The sequence below is a fragment of the Carassius gibelio genome, chromosome A4 (genome assembly GCF_023724105.1).
Source record: "Carassius gibelio isolate Cgi1373 ecotype wild population from Czech Republic chromosome A4, carGib1.2-hapl.c, whole genome shotgun sequence".
Taxonomy (NCBI): Eukaryota; Metazoa; Chordata; class Actinopteri; order Cypriniformes; family Cyprinidae; genus Carassius; species Carassius gibelio.
In genome coordinates this window covers 33821879-33843654 of record NC_068374.1, presented here as the reverse complement: position 1 = coordinate 33843654, position 21776 = coordinate 33821879, and the positions used below count along the sequence as shown (strand labels likewise).

General features: G+C 38.0%; 2 protein-coding genes across 6 annotated transcripts in view; both read left to right on the top strand.

Annotated features, from left to right (window-relative positions):
• The first annotated feature begins 815 nt into the window (after nucleotides 1-815).
• On the top strand, nucleotides 816-11263 carry LOC127978850 (zinc finger protein 800). Of its 4 annotated transcripts, none has more exons than XM_052583807.1 (7): nucleotides 816-996; nucleotides 2992-3027; nucleotides 3140-3260; nucleotides 6443-6538; nucleotides 6699-6842; nucleotides 7676-8911; nucleotides 10641-11263. In XM_052583807.1, exons 3-7 carry the CDS (start codon nucleotides 3164-3166, stop codon nucleotides 10649-10651), a joined length of 1584 nt encoding a protein of 527 aa, XP_052439767.1. In that variant the 5' UTR covers nucleotides 816-996; nucleotides 2992-3027; nucleotides 3140-3163; the 3' UTR covers nucleotides 10652-11263. The 4 variants fall into 4 exon arrangements, with proteins under 4 accessions (XP_052439767.1, XP_052439757.1, XP_052439784.1 ...); XM_052583824.1 differs by lacking the exon at nucleotides 816-996 and adding an exon at nucleotides 1077-1665; XM_052583816.1 differs by lacking the exon at nucleotides 816-996 and adding an exon at nucleotides 1077-1746.
• An 896-nt stretch (nucleotides 11264-12159) lies between these two features.
• Nucleotides 12160-21776, top strand: part of LOC127978812 (metabotropic glutamate receptor 8) — a 149518-nt gene continuing 139901 nt past the window's right edge. For both annotated transcript variants that reach the window (XM_052583740.1, XM_052583732.1), the window contains exons 1-2: nucleotides 12160-12257; nucleotides 14370-15164. In XM_052583740.1, coding sequence (XP_052439700.1) covers nucleotides 14658-15164 — 507 coding nt within the window. In that variant the 5' untranslated portion in view covers nucleotides 12160-12257; nucleotides 14370-14657. The remainder of the gene's footprint in view (nucleotides 12258-14369; nucleotides 15165-21776) is intronic.

The window sequence follows — 21776 nt, the reverse complement described above, 5'->3', positions numbered from 1 at the left end:
ATCTATCTATCTATCTATCTATCTATCTATCTATCTATCTATCTATCTATCTATCTATCTATCTATCTATCTATCTATCTATCAGTTTTGCAGTCTCTGCTTGACGTGCACGAGCAAACAACAGAGATGCGCGTGCTCGCGTAAATTAATTTTCACGCGCGAATCTCGGGTGACGCAAAGGTCAGGAAAAGTTACTTGGTTTATAATTATATTAATGTAATTAACGTAGCTGAAGTGCTATAGCAGTCATATAATCTTACTGAAATAATTTATACCAATTAATGGGAGATATGCATTTCAGGAAAATCTTAAAAATTTAAATTAATTCACATTTAAAACGTATTTTAATCAACTATTATAAACAATTTTAAGTACATTTATTTGCATTGACATTTGCATATTGAAATAATTTCTATACATATTAATGGAAGAAATACATTTCAGAAGATCATAAAAATATTAATGTATTTACATATATAAACACGGTATATATTTTAATTAACTTGATACTTTAAATAAATTTAATGTGTATTTTAATGGACTATTTTAAATATTAAAAAACATATAAATGTATTACAAACTGAGTAAAAAAAAATATGGAATAAACAAACTTTTTAAAATATAAAACATTTTGAGCTCATTAGAATGACCACCTAAAGAATTTATTATAGAAACTTTTAGAGTTTGTTAAGTAAATTTATTTGCATTGGTATTTGCATGTGAGTCGAAGCTATTTACTGTACATGCATTAGTCTCTTGGATCCACGTATGTTTAAATGTCTTTATTAGGCGATTCGAACACCTAAGCTCTCAGACAGGCCCGGATCTCGCCAGTAGGTCACGGCTCTCAGATACATCTCCAGAGTTTGCTCAGTGGGGCACGTGCGTGTGGTGGAGAGTCACATTCACGCGCGCGGAGGCGTCACACGCACACACCATCCAAGAGCTCATAGTGTCAAAGTCGAAGTATCTTCCGGGAATCCGCGGATTATTTCGGTAAGAACAACCAGAAGCTTAATAAGACTCGCAACCTTCGAAGAAGCGCTTTACACGCGGCTTAAATGCGTAAAAGCGCCGCGTTTCCTGCCAGAACGCGGATGTTTTTGCAGAAAATGGCGTCATGGTTTTGTTGTTCAGTCTGTGGATGGTGAAGAGAAGGCTCGGTTTAGATTCCGCACATCATTAGAAGGGCTTTATATGGTTTATTAGATGCGGATGTCTACAGTCAACAACATTAGTTGTGTTGTGTTGTCATTTTCATCATTTGTGAGGCGGGGGAGCGCGCGCAATGACGCAAGGATCTCCAGCGCTGCGCGCAACGACGAGGAAAGCGCATCTGTTCGGAGCTCACGCAGCCTCGGTTCTGCTCGTTTGGGTGTCGGTGGATCTAAAGTTTATTTTGCGTATTTGAAGACGTCTTTTATTTCTTTCTCATGTGCGTCATCGCTCTTTGTGGGTTTAAAACGCATTGTAATTGCTTCTTCCTTGTCTAGTTCTTGCGCGTGAACTTTCAAATGCATTCGTGGATGAGGTGTAATAATACTGAAAAACTAGGCTCTACAGTACGTTTGGATACTGTGACGCAATCAAAGGCAGGGGGAAAAGAACAAAAACATACTCGAGTGGAAGTAATCAAGTGTCCACATGGAATTCATTGTTTTTGTAGTGAGTTTAATGTTTCGTAAATCAACATGTGTAGTTTCTTTTTCTAAGGGTGGAGTTCTGGGGCAAACCAGATGCCAAATGGTAAATGAAAACAGCATTAAACCCATCAGCAGCTGATTTAATTGGTGTGTGAGATTTGAATCCAGTTGTTTATAGACTGATTGTCAGCTGTGTTCACACTTAAGATCTTCAGCAAGGTGTCCTCCAGTTTAAATGTAAGACTACACAGCACATATCCTCCAAAATCATACCGAAGTACAGCAACGAAGAACAACTTTTTAGTATTTTACACGAGTTTTGGGGACTGACAGTGTGTAGGTTTTAAGGAGATTTTGGACATCGTGTGATTGCAAGTTATTAAATATGCAGATGCGAAGTGATGACTCATAATGTGCTTTGTGTGATGTCATAATCATGAAACTCACTTTATTAAATTAAAATGTCATATTTAAGTATGCTTGAACTTTCTGAAGCTATCAAGTTGGACTTAGCAGACAATGCATTTTCTAACAAATTTTATTTTATAAAACTATTTTTTTTAATAAAACAGCTGTTTACATAACACTTACGTATCATAATAGGTAAAAAAAAATACACTAGAAATAATTTAATTATTTAAAAAAATTAACAGCAAGTGTTAGATTAGCATCTGATTCAAAAATGTTAAAGGAAAGACAGTAGAAGAAAATTAAGTAAATAAATAAAATGTAAGCAATGATTTTTCATGTTATAAAAATACGTTTTGTACCGAGAAGTTGACCGAATATATCTGATTGTTTATACGATCATTAACACACCATAGTATTCAGATTAGTGGTTGATCATTTACGTTTTTTAGTCCTTAAGTTCATTAAGGTTAAGTCATTAACTTACGTTTTTTAGAAGGTAAGCAATGAGAATCACTGTTTGGAAAAAGAAAAATGTGGCAAATGTGAGGCAAACCTTCACCTGTTCTCTATGATAAAGCATATATCATATTTAGATGCTGTTTTCCACAAGAAGTGAACACATGTTCCTCCTCCATATATATTTATATAAGTTGCTTCTATTAACTTTTCAATGGGCTTGTCATGTAGACCTGTTTGACGTGTTCTTCTGTAGATCGCAAAAGCAGCTGTTTAGCAGAATGTTCATGCTGCTCTTTTCCATACAATGAAAGTGGATTGTGACCAGAGCTTGCCTTAGACATATTATTGTTTCCTTTTGTTTCTGGTTTCATTTCAATAGGCTTGCTTAAAGATGACCATCTTTAAATATCTACACAATGGCCATAGCATTGAAATTGCATACCTATGGATATTAACTGCTTCTATTTTATTACACTAGATTATCCATCGCACACTGCGCAAAAGCAACTTATAGGTATCTGGACTCTATTGGTATTTGCTTACATCATGCTATGAAAGCTCTCCGCAGTACCGTTTAAGGTTTAGCATTGCTCTTTATTTCTCTACTGTTCTCTCGATCTCCACAGAGACACATCTGAAGTGTTTAAGAGATGGAGGAAACCCCAGCCAATGAGAAGTCTTGTCAGACTGATGAGGTCACAGGTGAGGCCGTTGTGCCCGGGCCTGACCATGCGAGCAAGACACTAGGTAATCCCCCTGTTTCATGAATCTTGAATGAATACTAGATATAAATGAAGTCTATGATGTGCATCCTGACCAATGGGATCCGTTCTGACCGTATACGAACAAGAGTAAATGTGTTTTAAAAGCGGCCCATCTTTCCCTATTAGAGGATTACAGCAAATTCCTCAAAGGCCTGGTATTGTCCCTCACTCAGTAGGGGTCACTAGAGTCTATGACCCTTACAGAGGAGAGGTCACGCCCCTCCCCCTCAGCCTCTGCCTGTAATAGAAGATACTCTACACACACATACATAAACTAGTGTGAACTGGTAACTCACGCTTCAGGTTTTTTATCAAGTAATGATCGGCTCTTTATAAATGAACTGAGCTGGGCTGTGTGAGGAAATGAAAGTGTTTGTGTGGGGATGGTGACTGAGGCATTGATTGAGTTGCTCTTTGCCCCATTATACTGGGAGGTCATGAGGCCACGCCCCCTGTGAGGAGGGGTGGGTTCAGGGGAGGGGCTTGAGGTTTGTGTGAACTTGTTTTACTTCCTGTTCATGTTACTATTTCATGCTTTGTTTTTAGAAATGTTAAACTCTCGAAGAAAGTGCATTCCTTTCAACTTCAATATTTATTTTTAGCTTACAAAATAATTATTTATAAAATAATATTATTACAAAGAAGAAAAACGTGTTTTTCCCTTTTTCTCTATCCCATTTGCATATTGTTCCTTTCATATTTCCAGTTTAGTGATCTCAGCAGTGTGATTTTAGTATTATTTCTATAATATTATAGTCGTTTATAATATTTTAATAATATTTTATTTTTATATTTGCATATTTTGTAGACATTTTAGTAAATTTAGTAATTTTTATGTGCTTTTGTCATCTTCGTTTTTATTATTTCAGTTTACATTTTATTTTTAGTAATTTGTGCTTGTGCCATTTTTATTATAATTTTTTATATTTCATTTTAATTTTAGTTCTTAAGTTTCAGTAATTTTTGTTAGTTTTCTTTTTTATCTTTTGAATTAACTTTGGTCTTATAGTTACATTTTTTTTTTTATTTCAGTTATATTAATATATGTGTTTTTTATTTTTAATAGACTTTAAATCTATAAAATTATATTCTGAATTCAGATTTTTTTCTCATTTTAATTTTAGCTCAGTTTTTAAGTCATATTTGTTATTTTGTTCTTCATATTTTAAACTAGCCTTTTTAATTTAATTTAATTTGTATATTTTTTTGTTTTTCTTATATGCCTTTATTATTTTTATTAGTTTTGTCATATTTATTTTTGTTCCAGTTTTGGTTTATGTAATTTTAGTACTTAAATATATTTATTTCAATTAGTTGAGAAGTCAACATTTAACATTCTGATAAATTGACCATGAAATAACCAAAACATGTACATACTTGGCAAGTGTTAAACCTGGACCTGGGCTCTTGTGTACAGACAGAATGGTTTAGTGGAAACTGACGAATAGAGCATCGCACCAACCCATTATAACACACATCAGTCAGCATTGTTCAACAGCAGAGCCCTAGATTGATTCTGAGTGTGTGTAGGTGTGTGTTGACTGCCACCTCCTCACCTAGCTGTCCTGACATTGGCAAATCTCAGCCTATTCCTCTAGGAAATTCCCTCACACAGTCATCAAACACCTCCAATATAAGGCGAGTCTCTGAGGACCGCTGTAAACACACCACTGGGCTCTGCTGGCTGGTCCGGCCATAAATTCACCAACACCCCCATCATCAGTGTCTGTCTGATTTGGTCGCTTTATCCACAGCTGTGTTCATACTTCGTATCTTCACACAGGATTGATTTTTCACCTCCTCATTCACCAGCTCTGGTGATGGAAAATGCTCTTTTAGAGTCGAATATGTAACATTTCTAGTTTAATTTGAAAGGAAATATAAGGGGTTTTGTTTGTGCGAACTCTTCGCCGTGATATAATAGTGTTTGTTCAGATCCATAACCTTAAGTATGAGCAATAATAATTCTGGTGATATTTGCTATTGCAAACTCCACTAATAAAAGTCCTTTACGTAATAGTCTCCACAAACTAGAGCTTCATTAATCACCCCCTTGAAATATTGGCATTACCCAAACAGATGAGATGGTATCCCATTGATCCAGTGGAAAAGTGGAGATGTGTATTAAATCAAAGCTTTTGTTTCAGAGCCAGACGTTTTCGTAAATACTCATCTAGACAGTTGCAGGCAGCGGCCATCAATAATGCAAACTTTAATAAAGTCTCATTTAGAAAGCACAAGCTGAACCTCTGAACGGATGGCGAAATCTGCCATCCAAAACATACTGGCATGAGCACAGCAAACCAGACTTCAGATCATCATTTCTGTATAATGAGTTTGTCTTGAGAGGATTATTCAAAGAGACTCACCCTGACGGACTGTCATAAGTGTTAATAAGAGAGATAAGCAGCATTATAACTGAGGTACAAGCATTTAGAAATGAGCCATTTTTTCTCAGGCGTGTATATACTGGAGTTTAGAATGATGGTTTATGCCTTTGCTGTATTTACAGCAACACATCTATTGGTTTAATACTGTTCTGAACATTTCAAAGTGATATATGACTCACTGATTATACAGTGGGGCTCGAAAGTTTGGGCACCCCTTGCAGAATCTGTGAAAATATGAGTAATTTTCAAAAAATAAGAGAGATCATACTAAATGCATGTCCACAAGACAAAACAATTGCTGAAATTATTAAAATAACCCCCTCAAAGTTTGGGAACCCTTGGTTCTTAATACTGTGTTCTGTTACCTGATGCATATTTGAACCCTTTCAAGCAGTGACTTTATGATTTTGAGATACATCTTATCACACTGAGGACATTTGAGGGACTCAAACACATCTATTTAAAAAGATTTAAACATTCACTGATGCTCCAGAAGGAAACAAGATGCATTGAGAGCATTGGCCATCTTCGTGTTCAAAAGTTTTCACCCCCCAGCTCAGGGGGATATTTTAATAATTTCAGCAATTGTTTTGTCTTCTGGTCTAAATGTAAATATCTTTTATGTACAATATCTTACTCAGGACAGTACTAAATAAAAAATAACATGCATTTAGTATGATCTCTCTTAATTTTTGAAAATTACTCGCATTTTCACAGATTCTGCAAGGGGTGCCCAAACTTTCGAGCCCCACTGTTCACTGTTTTTCTATTGCAGTCTATTCCACAGAACCTGGAGATCCTCCTTTGCTACAAACACCGCTGCTCACCTCCAAATCTGGCATCCAGCAGATCATTGAATGTTTCCGCACAGGTGCTGTGTCTGTTCACAATGTGATTGTAATTCACTTTATGATTGTAGTTGACCGAACAGTTAGAACGAAATGGAAACTATGAAAGAAATTTTAGGCCAATGTCTGAGCCAATCAAAAACGCATTGAGTCTGATCACTGCCCTCTTGCGCTCGTTTACAGGGACTGCACAGCTGAAACACATTCTCCTCAAAGAGGTGGACACAATCTTTGAATGCAAACTCTGCCGCAGTCTCTTCCGTGGCCTTCCCAATCTGATCAAACACAAGGAAATGTATTGTTTCACTCGAATGCCTGAACCTGATGGTTAGTATAGCACTGCATTTCTACTTTTCATTCTCTCATAAAAGACCAGTGTTGAGTTTACCCTGAGTATTTGTTCAACAACATATGGCAATAAAGCATAATTGGTGATCAACGATTGCCGGTTTTTCCCTTTTTTGTTTATTTTTCCACCTAAACTGATTTGGGGATTTAGGAAAAGCCTTTAAAGCCAGCTTAATTAACTCTTACAACTTGCAGTTTATTTTAGGGATGCACGATATTGGATTTTGGCCGATATTCGATATGCCGATATTTTCAAAATAATTTTGGCCGATACCGATACCGATATATATATAAACATTTTCGCCTGATATATTTAAACTTTAATTTTACTGAAGAGAAATCCATGTATCTCTTCTGTACTGATTCTACCATAAATGTATTATTTTACAAATGTAGACAGACATTCACACCTGAAAAACAGGTCAATTATTTAACTTGGAGAATATCGGTTTGGCTCATCGGCAGAAATATTCATATCAGCCGATACCGATGATGGTCATTTTAAGCTTTTATCGGCCGATACCGATGTTGTGCCGATATTATCGTGCATCCCTAGTTTATTTGGCATTATTTTCCCCTGAAGTAAACTCTGTGTTGATAGTTACGGTTTATTTAGTAGTGTTTAAGCTACTGTACCTTTAAGACTTCTACATGTAAATTTGATTGGTTAATCTAAGCATGCTAACAGAGTCAAATCTGATTTATCAGTGTTTCATCTAATGGTCTGGGTGGACATGGTACACTTTTTTTTTTTTACAAATTCAGTTTTTCTATAAAATAGAAACTTTAACTAAGTCTGCTTCTGGTTACAGACCCTTCTGTAGATCGCAAGAAGAGCATAAAAGAACTTCTCCAAGCTATCAATCCCTGCTTTGATAAAGAGGAATATGTACTGAAACTGGATCCCATTGCTGGCAACCAGAATGCTGTGTACCAGTACCTGTCCAAAGAAGACGACCTGCCACCTTCATCTCGAAGCTCCAACCTCATGGACACAGACGGCTGGACACACTACCACTCCAACGGCCAGGAAGCATACATGGAGGAGGTCTGGTTGGAAGAAGAGGAGAACAATAGCATTGATGAGGAAGATGAGAGAGAGAACATGGACAAGGGAGAAGAAAACAAGGGGCCTCAGCGTAGTGAAGAACCTGAGGAGCCAACAGAAGACCTGGCCGCCTGCAAATGCCTTCTCTGCAACAGGACATACAGGGTTCGAGGTCACCTTAAGAGGCACCTACAGACTGTTCACAAGATAGTATCTCCTGGTTCAACAGCCAGCTCCAGTGATTCCACATGCAGCTCCATGAAAATGCCCAATGGTAAAGTTCCAGACAATCCCAACACCAGTCCCAGCTCTTCCTCTAACTCCCAGAGCCAGAAGAGCCCCAAGGAGGACAAAGTCCCATCCAAGGCTCACTTAGCCATAGGTTTTGACTTCAAGGCACACTTCTGCAAGCTCTGCAGGCGGACCTTCAGCTCCGTGCAAAACCTGGAGAAACACATTGAGCTGCACACTGATAATGGCACAGACTTCTTTGTCAAGTTTTACAGCTGCCCGCTCTGCCACTACAAGACACGCCGCAAAAGGGACGTGCTACGCCATCTCTCAGAGCTCCACAAGAAGACGTCCTCCTACCTGAGCAGGATCTCCCAGTCGCTGGAGAGCTACGCCGTCAAGAAGCCAGCGGAAGTCGTGTTGAACAAAGAAGAGGAGAAAGTTCAAGGTCAACAAGAAGAAGTGAAAGTCCACAACAAACACAATTCACCATATCTGACACGCAGGAACTTGCCTCCAAAAGCTTTTGGCATAATGACCAAAAAGACTTTGAAAACAGGCAACAAGAAGTGCCACGACAAGGTGACACCTGACAAACAATTGAAGCCTAGTAGCCCAAAAGGGAGTGCCTCCAAGAAATCTATGCACATGTGTAACATCTGCGGCCAGAGCTTTAAAAAGACAAGATACCTAGGGTTGCACAAGAGAAGCCACCTGAAATCTGCAACCAGGAGCGCAGGTATCAGAACGAGATCCAAGGCAAGCTTTGGTGAGTGTGTTTACACGTCAATACACGACACAAGCTCTGCTCCAAACCCTTGTGAGCTGCATTGGGGTTTACTTCCTACGAGGTAGATACCTTCTAGGGCACAATAAAAATGTAAACAAAAATCTTCTTGCAGTTATGTTCATGGAACAGTTGTTCAGAGTTCTCTAAACGTTAGCACAAAAACATTACTTATGCATAATTCATTGATTGATTCTTCCTGAAATGTTTAAGTTGAAGTTTCATCCAACGTTTTATTTAAATATTAGGCTACTTGTTTGGAGAACATTCATAACTAACATTCCCATGTTTGCAAACTGATAAAGTACAATGCTTTTGGGGAGCAACTAATACTCCCAATACTGTTTCCAGTAGAGTTGGACTTTAGCAAGTTGCTAAGCTAAAAATGCTATTGTTTACATATCTCCTGCATTTTTCACCACCTTATGTACACTTTTCACTTAGCTCATCGCAGTACATTCTGCAATTCCCTTCTTAGCAAAAGCTACATGCAGTTCTGCTTTTGAAAATGGTCAAAACATCTTGTCAGCAGTCAGCAGTGTTATGCTACCTACCTTTTTAGTCTCAATCCTGATGCTTAATTGGGAGTGAGCTTATGTTGCCTTAAAATGCTGTCTGTGTGGTCAATAGGTTTGTGTGCTGCTGTTTCCTGTTCTCTGAACTAAAGAGTGTGTATTAGTGGGAGAAAGGAATTGTGCTTTGGTTGGTGGATTGCTACCACAGCCTTGCTGTTAATGAATGAGAGAAATCCCATGGTGGGCTTCCTGCACTGAAGAATGAAGCATGGATGACACAACAAGGCCCCGGAAATTAGGCCGGTCTCACCTCAAGGTTTAAAGAGCCCTTGGGGTGCCGGTTGAGTGTTGAGGGGGACTTCTTTAAGAAGCAATTAAGATAACTCACCCGTGTCCTTCGAAACAGTGCTCGGCTTAGCCGGGTCGTATTAATCACGCCGTTCTGTCACAGGACCGGAGAGACAAGAAAAGCTCTCTGATTTTCAAATAAGGGTGACAGAGATGCCTTGGGTATCCATGTCCATTTTCTGACTTGCTTTTTTTCCCATTAATGCCCCATTTTCTCTCTATGTCACTATGACAGTTAGCCTTTCACTTGTTCCTCTGGGTCTTAGTCCGTGTATTTGTCTCTGGGTTGCAGTAAGTTACATGTAAGATGAAAACGCATGAAGGCTGGATTACCAGAGAGTTACTTAAGTGATAACTGGAGTCTGTGCGTATTGTGCCTGAAAACCATTCAGCTGCTTATATCCGTTTGTACCTTATCATAGATATATGATATATCTGTACCAAATCGGTTATTGACCGATATTATTATAATTATTATTATTATTTTTTTTTTTCATTTAGATTAATTTAAAGTGAGATTTAGGGAAAAGGAAATGTTTAAAAATAATTTAATAACACTCTTAAATATAATCTTGAAATGAATATCGGTTTTTAATTCCATACATTATAATGTTGTGGTACCTAAATTCACTTGTGGAATTTAAAATGTTTAATTTTACTTTTTAATATTGGATTTTTTTTTACATTTTTATTATTATTCAGACAAAAAAGTATAGAATGTTTAGTGTCTACACTAAAATATTTCGTATTTAGCATACAGTATAAGCTATTTCTTCTAACTCTACAAATCCTTGATAATATTATGATATTATTTTGTGTCTCTTTCTAACTCTTTCTGTCTCTGTTAGATATCTGCTGACAGCAAACTGGACTTGCATCGACTGGAAACACAAACTGGACAGTGAGAGTGACAAAGAAAATCTGACCCATTCAAAAACTAAAAGAAACAGCGCTATACTACAAAAAGGACTTTAAAGCATAAGTAGAGTATAAGGAACCTTCAGAAATGTGTTCAATCATCCCAAAACACATACTACAGAATGTATGTCAATGTAACGGTACAGTATTTTCAGCGGTGCTCTATTAACCATTAATGAGGGGTTCTGATTACTCTCAGATATAAGAGGAAATATATATGCTTTCCATCCCCCCACTGTCATTTCCATGCTTAATTTTTGAGCTAGCACATGCTCTGGGGACGACAACCAGTTGTCCTTGTATGAACTAAACACTTTCTATGAGATCTATGATCTATCAGTTTTAGAAGATGATTACGTTATTTTTCACTCATTTGTTTATTAACATTTTACGGAAAGGTTAACAGGTCTTCACAAGGATTCACTGTGCAAATCTATAGATCCAAGTTTCTTTTTTTAACCCTTCCGGAGACTTGATGGATAAAAGAATGGCTTTATTTTTTTTTCTTATTGTTAAAATGAATGTATTTACCAACAATAAACAGAGGAAATGAGTGTGCATTGATTTTATTAAAAAAAAAATTTAAGTGAAGTTTGAATGCATCTTACGTTATTATATAACAAGGATTTCCAAGCCAGGAGTTTGTGATTGAACTTGAGGTTTGTGAGATGAAAATACATAAAATTATTCTGATTCTGTATATAAAATGACACTTTAAATGCATTACTGATTGGATTTATAGAAAGGCTAAAGATGCTTAAATCCTAAAAGAGTGATCAAATAATTCAGGTTTTGCTGAGTAGGTTGAGAACCCGTTTCACAATTTGGTGAGTGCTCAAATGTTTTTATAACACTAGAGGGCAATAGTGCACTATTAATAAAGCAGCTGTCGAAGTATATAACAGCCAAATCTGACATTCTCCAAAATCTGTTTTACTGTTTGGAATTACAAGTTCAGTTTATTCAGATTTGACTTTGGTTAGTAGCAGATGATTGATCCTATATGGCTAAATAATAATTGAATAAATAGTATTTGACATTACGCGCAGAGAAGTGTTAGGAATTGTTAATAATAGTTTGCATTCAGAGTCGTTGAATTAATGCATTGAACTGGATTAGTACTGTACATCCAAAAAACATATCGTGTAAAATGACACAAGATAATATAAATCGGTAATACTTGACTCAATTAGCATTCGAAACCGAATTGTTAATGCAGTTTCTAGAGGCAGATGGTCTATTTATTTTAATGCAAGATCCAAAATAACATTCCTGCGTTTCCTCTCTCCTTTATTCTTGCACTTCTGCATCTATTTTTGTGCACGAGAGGTGGTGCTCCCATAATCAATCCTGAACGTTCCTGAGAATTTTCCTTCTGAAATGAGAGCATGTTTCATTTAAGATTGCATGTGATGCACGGAAGAGAGAGAGAGGGGGAGAGAGAGTGTGTATGAGTGAGAGAGCAATCACAAACAATCACAGGGAGGATTTTGGGGATGCGCTGTTCATTTCAGCACCACAAACCAGCATCTGAGAGCAGAAAGAAGGTAAGATCTCACATCTCCTGCACTCCACGCTAGTATGCTTTAAAATTGTACTCTTATTCTGCAAGTATTATAATATCAAATAAAACACGGCTTGAAATGCTGCTTATGAATATCTTTTGAGTGCGAAAACTATCAGTGATAAAAGAAAACTGTTTTATTGTGAAACCTAAAAGAATGTTGCAGTCGTTTCTGTAGAGCTAATTTGTGTTTTATATGAATACAATAGTGATTTAAATGCACTTCATTTTTTTCAGAAACAATAGTTGCGCTTTTAATTAGACTTTTTTTTCGAGTTAAGTTAAGCTAAGAATTGAACGAGAATGCAGAGGCTGTGTTGAAAAGCCAGCATGTGAATCATTGCATTGCATTGCATGGCATCAAAGGAATGTGCACAAATGCACATGCATGGTTGCTGATTCATACACCTGGACTATTGGGTTTTAGTTTGTCTTATAAATTTAGAATCATCAATCAGAAATGTGCGTGCTTAATGTGTAGGCTGTGAATTTTTAAACGTGTCTTTCTCAGGAGTTGCATTTACATGCTATACAATTGCACGCGACTGTATGTTCTTGGAGAAGCATACGTTTCAACTACATTTGTATGAGAGAGAGAGCTCTGGATTCCTTTGAGACCGGTTCTCCTGGTGGAAATATAATGGAATCTCCAGAAGAAGATGGTTCTGCTTGACACATACAGATTCGTGTAAATTAAAAAGAGAAATGGGACACACTGCGTCTGCCGTGGTAATAACTCCATCTGTCTCTGATATAACGACAGAAGAGAGGGAAGACCCAAGCTCCCATATAGAGATTAATTCGTGCAAACGAGTAGAATATTAGGCTGAAACAAATCCAATTATGTACTATATGCACATATACTATCATATATGCAAATACATTTCGATTCAAACAGGCTGTCGCTGCACTCAGGAAACCAATGCGCACTGGTCTTCCCCGGAGATGTATGGAGCAGAACAACGGAATAGTCATTAGAATAGAGCCGTATAGAATTCAACAGAACAGAAACAGAACAGAGTCATTTAGAATAGAAGAGAGTCATTGTTCTAGAACAGACTAAATCAGAGATGTATAGAGTGGGAAATGTTGTTTTTAAGGTAATATAAATCCGGGGATGATGAGATCTTTCCTGCGTGATCTATAGTGTCTGGGTTGGTGTAGGAATTTCAGTGGCATTAGTTGCTTACCAGAGGAGCAGAATCACACTGGGAAGTGTGCAATGGACTTCCTTTACGTTGTAGAGTGATGCTCTTGGCGCACGGAGGCGGCAGACTGCTTAGCACGTGTCTCTCGGAAGCGCAAGGCCGTGCGTAACTGCGCTCGTTGCGCGTAATCTAGCGATGGCTCTCCAGTCGAGAGTGGGGATGTGGAGGTGTTTCACGAGTGGTTCTCTCAGTCTCGACTCTCTGAAATGTTCCAGGTATTTGATCAGGTGCCAACAACAGTGCAAATTAGCAGCCTACATTTTGGAGCTTAGGTTTTGGCTAAAAAGAAAGAAATGTGGACTGATGTAGGGAAAGACAGAGTATATACTTCTACAGAGACATAACATGTTCATTTGAAAACCATAAAGTTATTTCAAATGCCTTTGATAGTAATAATAGTAATAATCATAATATCAGTAAAAACTAACATTAAAATAATTACTGTCTATCTGCATTGGCCCAAATTTCCATATCTTGTGCAGCCTGACCAAAAAAATAAAAATAAAAATAATTCATATATATATATATATTGTTTTGAAGATAAATCTTCCATAACTCTCCTTGATTACCCTCTGTCATTCACAAGGCTGAACTGTAAAAATCAACCCAACAGCTCCATTGTCTGCAAATAGACACATTTCCTCTCACTGCCAAATGTTTTTGGTTGTCTATGCAAATGTTAGAGAAGATGGCCTTGATTTTGTATTTCTTCAGTGAGGCAGAAGTGAAAGACCACACTGAGCTCCAAACGACTGTGATGTAATTTCCTCCCTGTCGAGATGCCCATGTGTTTGATGGGTTTGCTTTGTTGCTTGCATATATTGTGTCTGATTCATGTTTTATGTTCTCTTTGTGTAGCCACTCATACAATGTTTTCTTTTCTTTAGATGCTTCTGAAGATGTGAGCGTTTTGGAGCTGGCATTTGTTTATTTCTCGTCTGATGTTTTTGCATCTCCTTATATCACCTGTTATAAGTCACAAAACATGTGCGCCCGATGCTTTTGCCCCATGAGAAATTCCTTTGGCCACACTCTAAATGGTCAAAAGACACAACTTCAGCTTTGAAATGGGCATGGATGTTCCCGTCCACCTGCGCCCTCATTAGAACTTAGTCCCACCACCTGGATTTTTCAGACTTACGATTCCTCACATTTTCGCCAACGATCCTGTGGATATGGATCTTGTACACTTAAGTCGGACTCAATACCAGTTCCTCCTCTTCCTCTGTAACTGGTTACCAGTCTCCCTCCAGCGGGTGGAGACACCACCCATTGAGTATGCCCACTCTATCCGTCTGGATGGCGACATCATCCTGGGTGGCCTGTTTCCGGTTCACTCCCGGGGTGAGCGTGGCATTCCCTGCGGGGAGTTAAAGAAGGAGAAGGGGATTCACAGACTGGAGGCAATGCTGTTTGCCATCGACCTCATCAACAAAGACCCAGAGCTGCTGCCTAACGTGACGCTGGGTGCCCGTATCCTGGACACCTGCTCGCGGGACACCTATGCTCTGGAGCAGTCGCTTACCTTTGTACAAGCTCTCATTGAGCGCGATGGTTCGGATGTACGCTGTGCCAACGGAGACCAGCCCATATTTGCCAAGCCAGATAAAATCGTTGGAGTCATTGGTGCAGCTGCCAGCTCGGTCTCCATCATGGTCGCCAACATCTTGAGGCTTTTTAAGGTAAGCAGGCTCACCTTGTCCTTCTTGGGATCGGGAGTTGGTGGGGTTTATGCTCTGGTTCTTGTCAATGTTGTTGTGTAGTGTAGGGTGCGTGCTGCTATTATGTCCCCACCAATGTCAAATGCAAACCTATGCCCTTGATCACAGTGTATGTGTCTCCATCAAGTCTGCAAACGTAATGACACTGTTTAAGGTAACGAGGGTCTCATAAGTGATCTAAACTTGTCTTTCTGGAGCCTGTGAATGGGGCGTAGTCTGTAGCTGTTGTGAAAAAGCTGGTTATATTACAGTGTAGTTGTTTGGGCGCTGTAGATTGAAACCTACAGTCAAGACCAGCCCATATCTGTCAAGTTTGGGTCATTATGGCAGTGAAGTGTAGTGGTTAGAAATTTTGATTGGAAGCCAAAAGATTGTTGGTAAAAATGGCACAAGAAGCAATTAATGGCCTTTGAATCCTTGAGTTAATTCCTAAGCCAAGGTTACCAGGTGAGATTGTCCCCTTGGTAAGTCTTTTCCAGTAGCTCTTTGCTGTATTCGTAAACACGGCTGACCTCACATAACTCAAACTACAGTCCGTCTGAAATATGTTGTGACAGAGTGTGTGTGCATGTTGGCCTGCAAGAATCTCAAGGCGGGATGATTTCAGAGAATGATGCCGCCCAAACTCTGTTATAGTCTAAATGTACGTCTCCCTACCCAGCAGGAAGATCGGTTTCTGGGCAAATAAAAAAAGTGAACTCCTGCATTCTGCTATGCTTGTCAGTGGAAATTATGGGAACCAGGGGGCTCCCCAGAGGGGGATTGCAACCTGTTACAATCTAGTCTTTTCCAAAATAACACTGCCTCCAGGAGATTCTAAGAATCCTTTAGGAATGGGCTGCGTATAGTGTGTTGTATACATGTCTGTAGACTGAAGCGTAAGTGTACTCTTGACAACAATATATTTTTACACAGTCATATTTAATAAGGGGTATTAATAACACTTCCTGCCGACAACTCTCAGCCGTCCTGTGCCCATTAACCACACAATGTTAATGAAACTCTGTGCTGTTTATGCCACACTCATTAGCTGACCATCATTTGACTGATTGATGTAGACACGTTGTGCCTCACGACTCAGCCGCAGTAAATGACGCATGTCCTATAATGCAAGCACAGATCTTTTTCTTGTAACGCCATGTCAGCTGTCAGACTTTGAGATCAGGAAGCAATCACGATTAGAAGAGACAATGTCTTGGGTGTTGAGCAAGTAAATGTGCATGTGGCTGAGAATGTGCTTGGTTTCAAGAAAAACGCCACTTGAAGGCCTATGAAATTCTATGCTGTTAAATACAAAAAGAGCACTGGGGTGAATGCTATTGGATGTAACGTGGCTTACTGCCATAATTTTCCTATATATCAACAGTGGCTCATTATTATTTATGAGAATCTGTGCTCTTATCCCTTTGGCGTTTTTTGAATGTTCAGAAGCATTGGCTGCAAATTTATTTGCTTGCAAGACTAGATAGTTTCTAGAGTTATGGACTGTGGCTCATTTGAAAGTAGAAGAAGTCTGACACTTGGCATCGCAAACGGCATTCATTTTTCTACTGCGAGAGTGTCAGAAGATCAGACCAATTATACAAGGATCAATGTTGAGGAAGTCTCAGTATCTGAAACCATTTAAATGAAAATGCATTTTTTTTAGCACAGATGAAAATGACCTTTGCATTTTTGAGTATTGTTACAGATCGAAATGTTGTGTTTTTTCTACATTAGCAAGTGGATTTAGATAGAACGGTTTTCTAAATCACTAACTAATAAATAATAATAAAATAAAAACTGTAAACAGGTTACTTTCAATGCCTATGTTCCAAAATTGTGTCGAAATTGAGGTTTCTTGTTTAAAATGCATTGCTCTCGATAAGCGTGCCTACAGTATGTTTAGCTGCTGTCATACAATTAGCCACTGAAAACACTTGTATGTATGTGAAAGACAATATATGAGACATTCACGATGGCCGAGAGTGCCTGTATCACCTTGAACAGGGGCTGATGTCAGTGCATAGTGATTCTGAATGGGACAGATGGAGTTCCCCGGCCGAACTCCTGTTTAGGTAATCACTACAACATTAGCATGCTTGGCGAGGAGAGGGCCACCTGACTTGCGTTCCTCTGACGGTCCCAGCGCACTGCAGGTGCAATTCAGATGCAATTCATTGGGGAGGTGATTCATCAGGGCAACCCTGCAGGTGGGGTCGTACCACATGAGATTTCTGAGGACTATGAAGTGGCCCCATTTGGTGCATGGCAGAGTGAAAGAGCAAGAGCTCATACTTGCACATGCATAATACTGTAATATATGCACTTTAAAATTCAGTAAGATGCCTTGATTTCTATCACCTGGCTGTCTTCGAAGGCAGCCACCTCACATAATCTTCTGATCTGAAGTGCATTGGCACACAAATAGCACAACTTTGCTAGAACGCTAAACTAATAATGTGATAAAAACCTAAATGAGTTAAATGCACAAAACATGGATATTGAGTAAAATTGTCAATGTGCAATGCAATATCAACAGGAAGTACTTGAAAAGCTGCTTTTTAAACTGGCAAAAGAAGATATATTTCAAGACTTACGATGTCTATAAAATCACTTGGTTGGGGGTTCGATTCCCCAGGAACACATGATAGGTAAAAATTGATAGCATGAATGCACTGTAAGTCGCTTTGGATAAAAGCGTCTGATAAATGCATACATTTAAATTTAAATAGCACAACTTTGCTAGAATGCTAAACTAATAATGTGATAAAAACCAGAATGAGTTAAATGCACAAAACATGGATATTGAGTAAAATTGTCAATGTGCAATGCATTATCAACAGGAAGTACTTGAAAAGCTGCTTTTTAACTGGCAATAGAAGATACATTTCAAGACTTACGATGTCTATAAAATCACTAGGTTCACTAGGTTTTGGCGCAGATCCCAACACTTACATCAATACCGGTGGGTTTGGTTGCAAATTAAGATGCTTGTTGTGGCTTTGATAAACCCTGGGTGGGTGTGCGACGGCGTTTCACTGCTGCCTGTTCTTATTTATTTAACAATATGTAGCGATATTGCATTCATTGCTAAACAATCGACATGCATATTCATGAGCCTCAACACTCAACACACTGTTATATTCAGGCCTCAACACTCGGCATTCATTGTGCATTCAGATTGAACTCTTTCAAGAACAACTTAAATAATAATGATTTCGTTCTGACTGTTGCGATCATTTATTTGTAATACAAAAAGCTGCTGAGAATAGAGGTTGTGTTGTAACTGGAGTTTCCATGTAAGTTCATGTAAACAAAGTCCTTTTATTGAGGAAATGCACATTTGATGAGGTTATTAAATGTGCAGCATTGCTGTTTTGTGTGTGGATTTTCCGAGAAAGAAGGAAAAACTTTGTTGTTGATTTACTGATTTACTTCTCAAACCTTGTAGTTATCCCAACATTATTGTTTAGCTTTTGCAAATAGCACACTCTATTATAACAGATACATGACTTTCATGAGACGCACTTCAGTGCTTTATCTTAGCTGTGAGTAAAAGGGCTCTGGATGGTTTTTGACGGTGATGTGCAAAATACGTCTGAATCAATAAAGCGTCAGTCATAATTGTGTTGAAATGAAACACACCGACCTTTATGCTTCTGAAAGCTTGATTCAATGACAAGCCGCAGGCATTGAGATTACTTGTTTATCCAGTAGCAACATGTCGCCCTGTCCATTCAGCCACGGCAGATTTTACTTGTAAGAGAACAAAGGTAAAATCACGCCAGAGTCATGCCGAGAGCTAAATTGGCGAGTGTAAATGTTTTTTTATAATTTCGCTCTGCATCTCAGTTTGAAGTTAAAGAGAAAGACTAATGTGTCGCATTTCAACGAGAACAGCCTGTGAATTATGAATCGATTTTGTGCTTCATTACTCTAGAAAGACAACAATTAGATTAAAATGTAATTAACCAACAGATGCACATTATGTTGGGTTGAGTCAGCGAGACCGTTATCGTTAGTCTCTGTGTGTTTATGTAAAGGTCAGAATCAACCGCGCTCTTCCATGGCTTATTTAGACCACAAAATGTGCAACGGCATAAATCATTCGCCTGGCACTGCGCTATAATGGATTGTGTAATGAAGTTGGCCATTTTCATGAAGTTTTTTTAATTCTCTTATTGAACCAGTGCTCTTAAGTTAATTTCAGCAGATGGGTTTTCTTGCATGCTGAAAATCATTGCATGAAGCAAATAAACCTTTGCACCTTCCTAAATCTATTGAATTGCATTTTCTTTGCTCAAACCACCTGTGCACGGCTGAATGCATGTGTCTTACTCTATATATATAGTGCTGGAAATTAAATGAGAAAATGTATTCATTAGCATGTAGTAGTGCCTATTTTTGAATAATAAAGTGAACTTCACAAATGAAAGTTGGTTTGTAGCATATTTTCTCTCTATTCAAAACACTACACTCTTAATTATAAAGGCTCTTTATTGCCATCTGATTCCATGAAGAACATCCATGGAAGCATTTCATTGCACAAAAGCTTCTTTATAGTGAGGGGGAAAAATAGCTTTAGCTCCCTTAACATCCTTGGAACCTTTCTGTTGAACAAAAGGTTCTTAATAGTGCAAAATGGCTATTTTGATTATTAAAAAGCTCTTCACACTAGGAGAAATGGTTCTTTTAAGAACTGTTTACTGAAAGGTTCTTTGAGGAACCAAAAGTGGTTCTTTACTTTTCAAAAATAAACATTCTTAATTTGCATCGATGGTTCCTTGAAGAACCTCTAACATCCAACACTCATAAAAATTAAGGTTTGGAATTGGAGTTTTTGCACTTATGCCATTGAAGAATCATTTTTGGTTCTTCAAAGAACCTTTCAGGGAACAGTTCCTAAAAGAAACAAGTTTTTCGTATTGTGAAGACCATTGTAATAATCTAAAGAACGTTTTTTTTTTTTTTTAATTATAATAATCTTTTGTGGAATGTAAAGGTTCTATGGATTATAAAGTTATTCATGGAACCGTCAATGACCGAAAGAATCTTTCTGTTCCACAAAAGCTTATTTATATTGAAAAATGGTTCTTTAGATTATTAAATTGTTCTTTTAAGAGCTGGTTCTTTTATGAACTGTTCACTCAAATCTTTGTGGAACCTAAAATGGTTCTTCTATGGCTTTACCTTTTTGAAGCTTTATTATATTTAAGAGTGTAAGAGTTGATATTTCTATCGTTGTGCAGCATTTAATGCCATACTGCCTCGGTCTTATGGATAAACGTACTCGTGGGCCCTCAGGGACTTCGTTCTCAGACACAGCCTGAGGCACACGGGTTCAAGGTGAAGAGCGTCGGCTCTCAGATGCTTTGTTGGGGTGGAAACCTTGTGAGGATGAGAGCGAGGACGAGTGGGCGAGAGGCCATGGGTGCCACTTAATGATTCTGGCCGTTGATTTCCTCCATGAGGAGAATTAAGAGTGTGATTGATAATGGACTCGAGCACAAAACCGACAGCGAGCTGGAGAGATCTCATCAGACACAACACACACACAATTACGGGCTATAACACAGGTTTATGCAGGTAAAGTTCTGGCCTCTAAATCTCCTTCCTAGTAAAGATCAGAACAATAAAAGGCTTCCGAAAACAGTGTGAGGAGTCAATGGAATTAAATAAAAAAGGTGCATTTCAGAACAGCTTATAATGAGCATCCAGACAGTTATTATTATTGCAGACTGTATCACCCTGAAGGGTGTTATTCAGCGATAACAAATGTCTGGATGTACATTTTTGCGCTTTTTACACGGCTACTAGTCATTTAATGTAAATAGTTAGACATGAAATATTGATTTGAGTTGCGATATTTGAATGCAAAGCTTCTGTGAATGCAAGCAAACCGCAAGTTCAGACTAGAAGGACATTTAAGGGATATGATCCAGTTAAACCACTTATTACACAACATTTCACCACATTAATAATTATGGCAACAGCTGCGTTTTATGAAACGAGAGAGCAATGGGATGACATAATTAAATAATTGAACACATAATACTGAATCGAGTTTTAATATTGTATTAGCTAACCAACGCAAAGCTTTCATTAAGAAAAACTGTTTCTAGCAAGAGTATAGCGCAGACTTCAGTTATCCGGATGAGTCCGTGTTAACAGTTTAAACCGGTTGTTATCGAGGAATAAGAGACCTTGGAATGTCGCGACTGACCAATCAGAATCAAGTATTCCACAGAGCCGTGTAATAATGCATAATAAATAGAAATAAAGTGTTTAAATTATTTATCCAAGAGAACTGTAAAGAACACTCATTTGTAATGAAAAATACTATAAAATGCTTTAACTGTAAAAAAAAGTGTTAACTATAAGTTATCTTACTGTACAGTATATGCTAAAATATTGTAAATGGTGTAACACCACATTATATATATTTATAAAATGTAAAATACTGTAATTTTAAGGTTTTGAAAGAAAAAACTATGGATTACCAAATAATTTATAGTGGAATACATAAATAGGACACATAGAAGTACATGTATGACAAATCTTATATTACATCTTATACGATTATGCTTTATA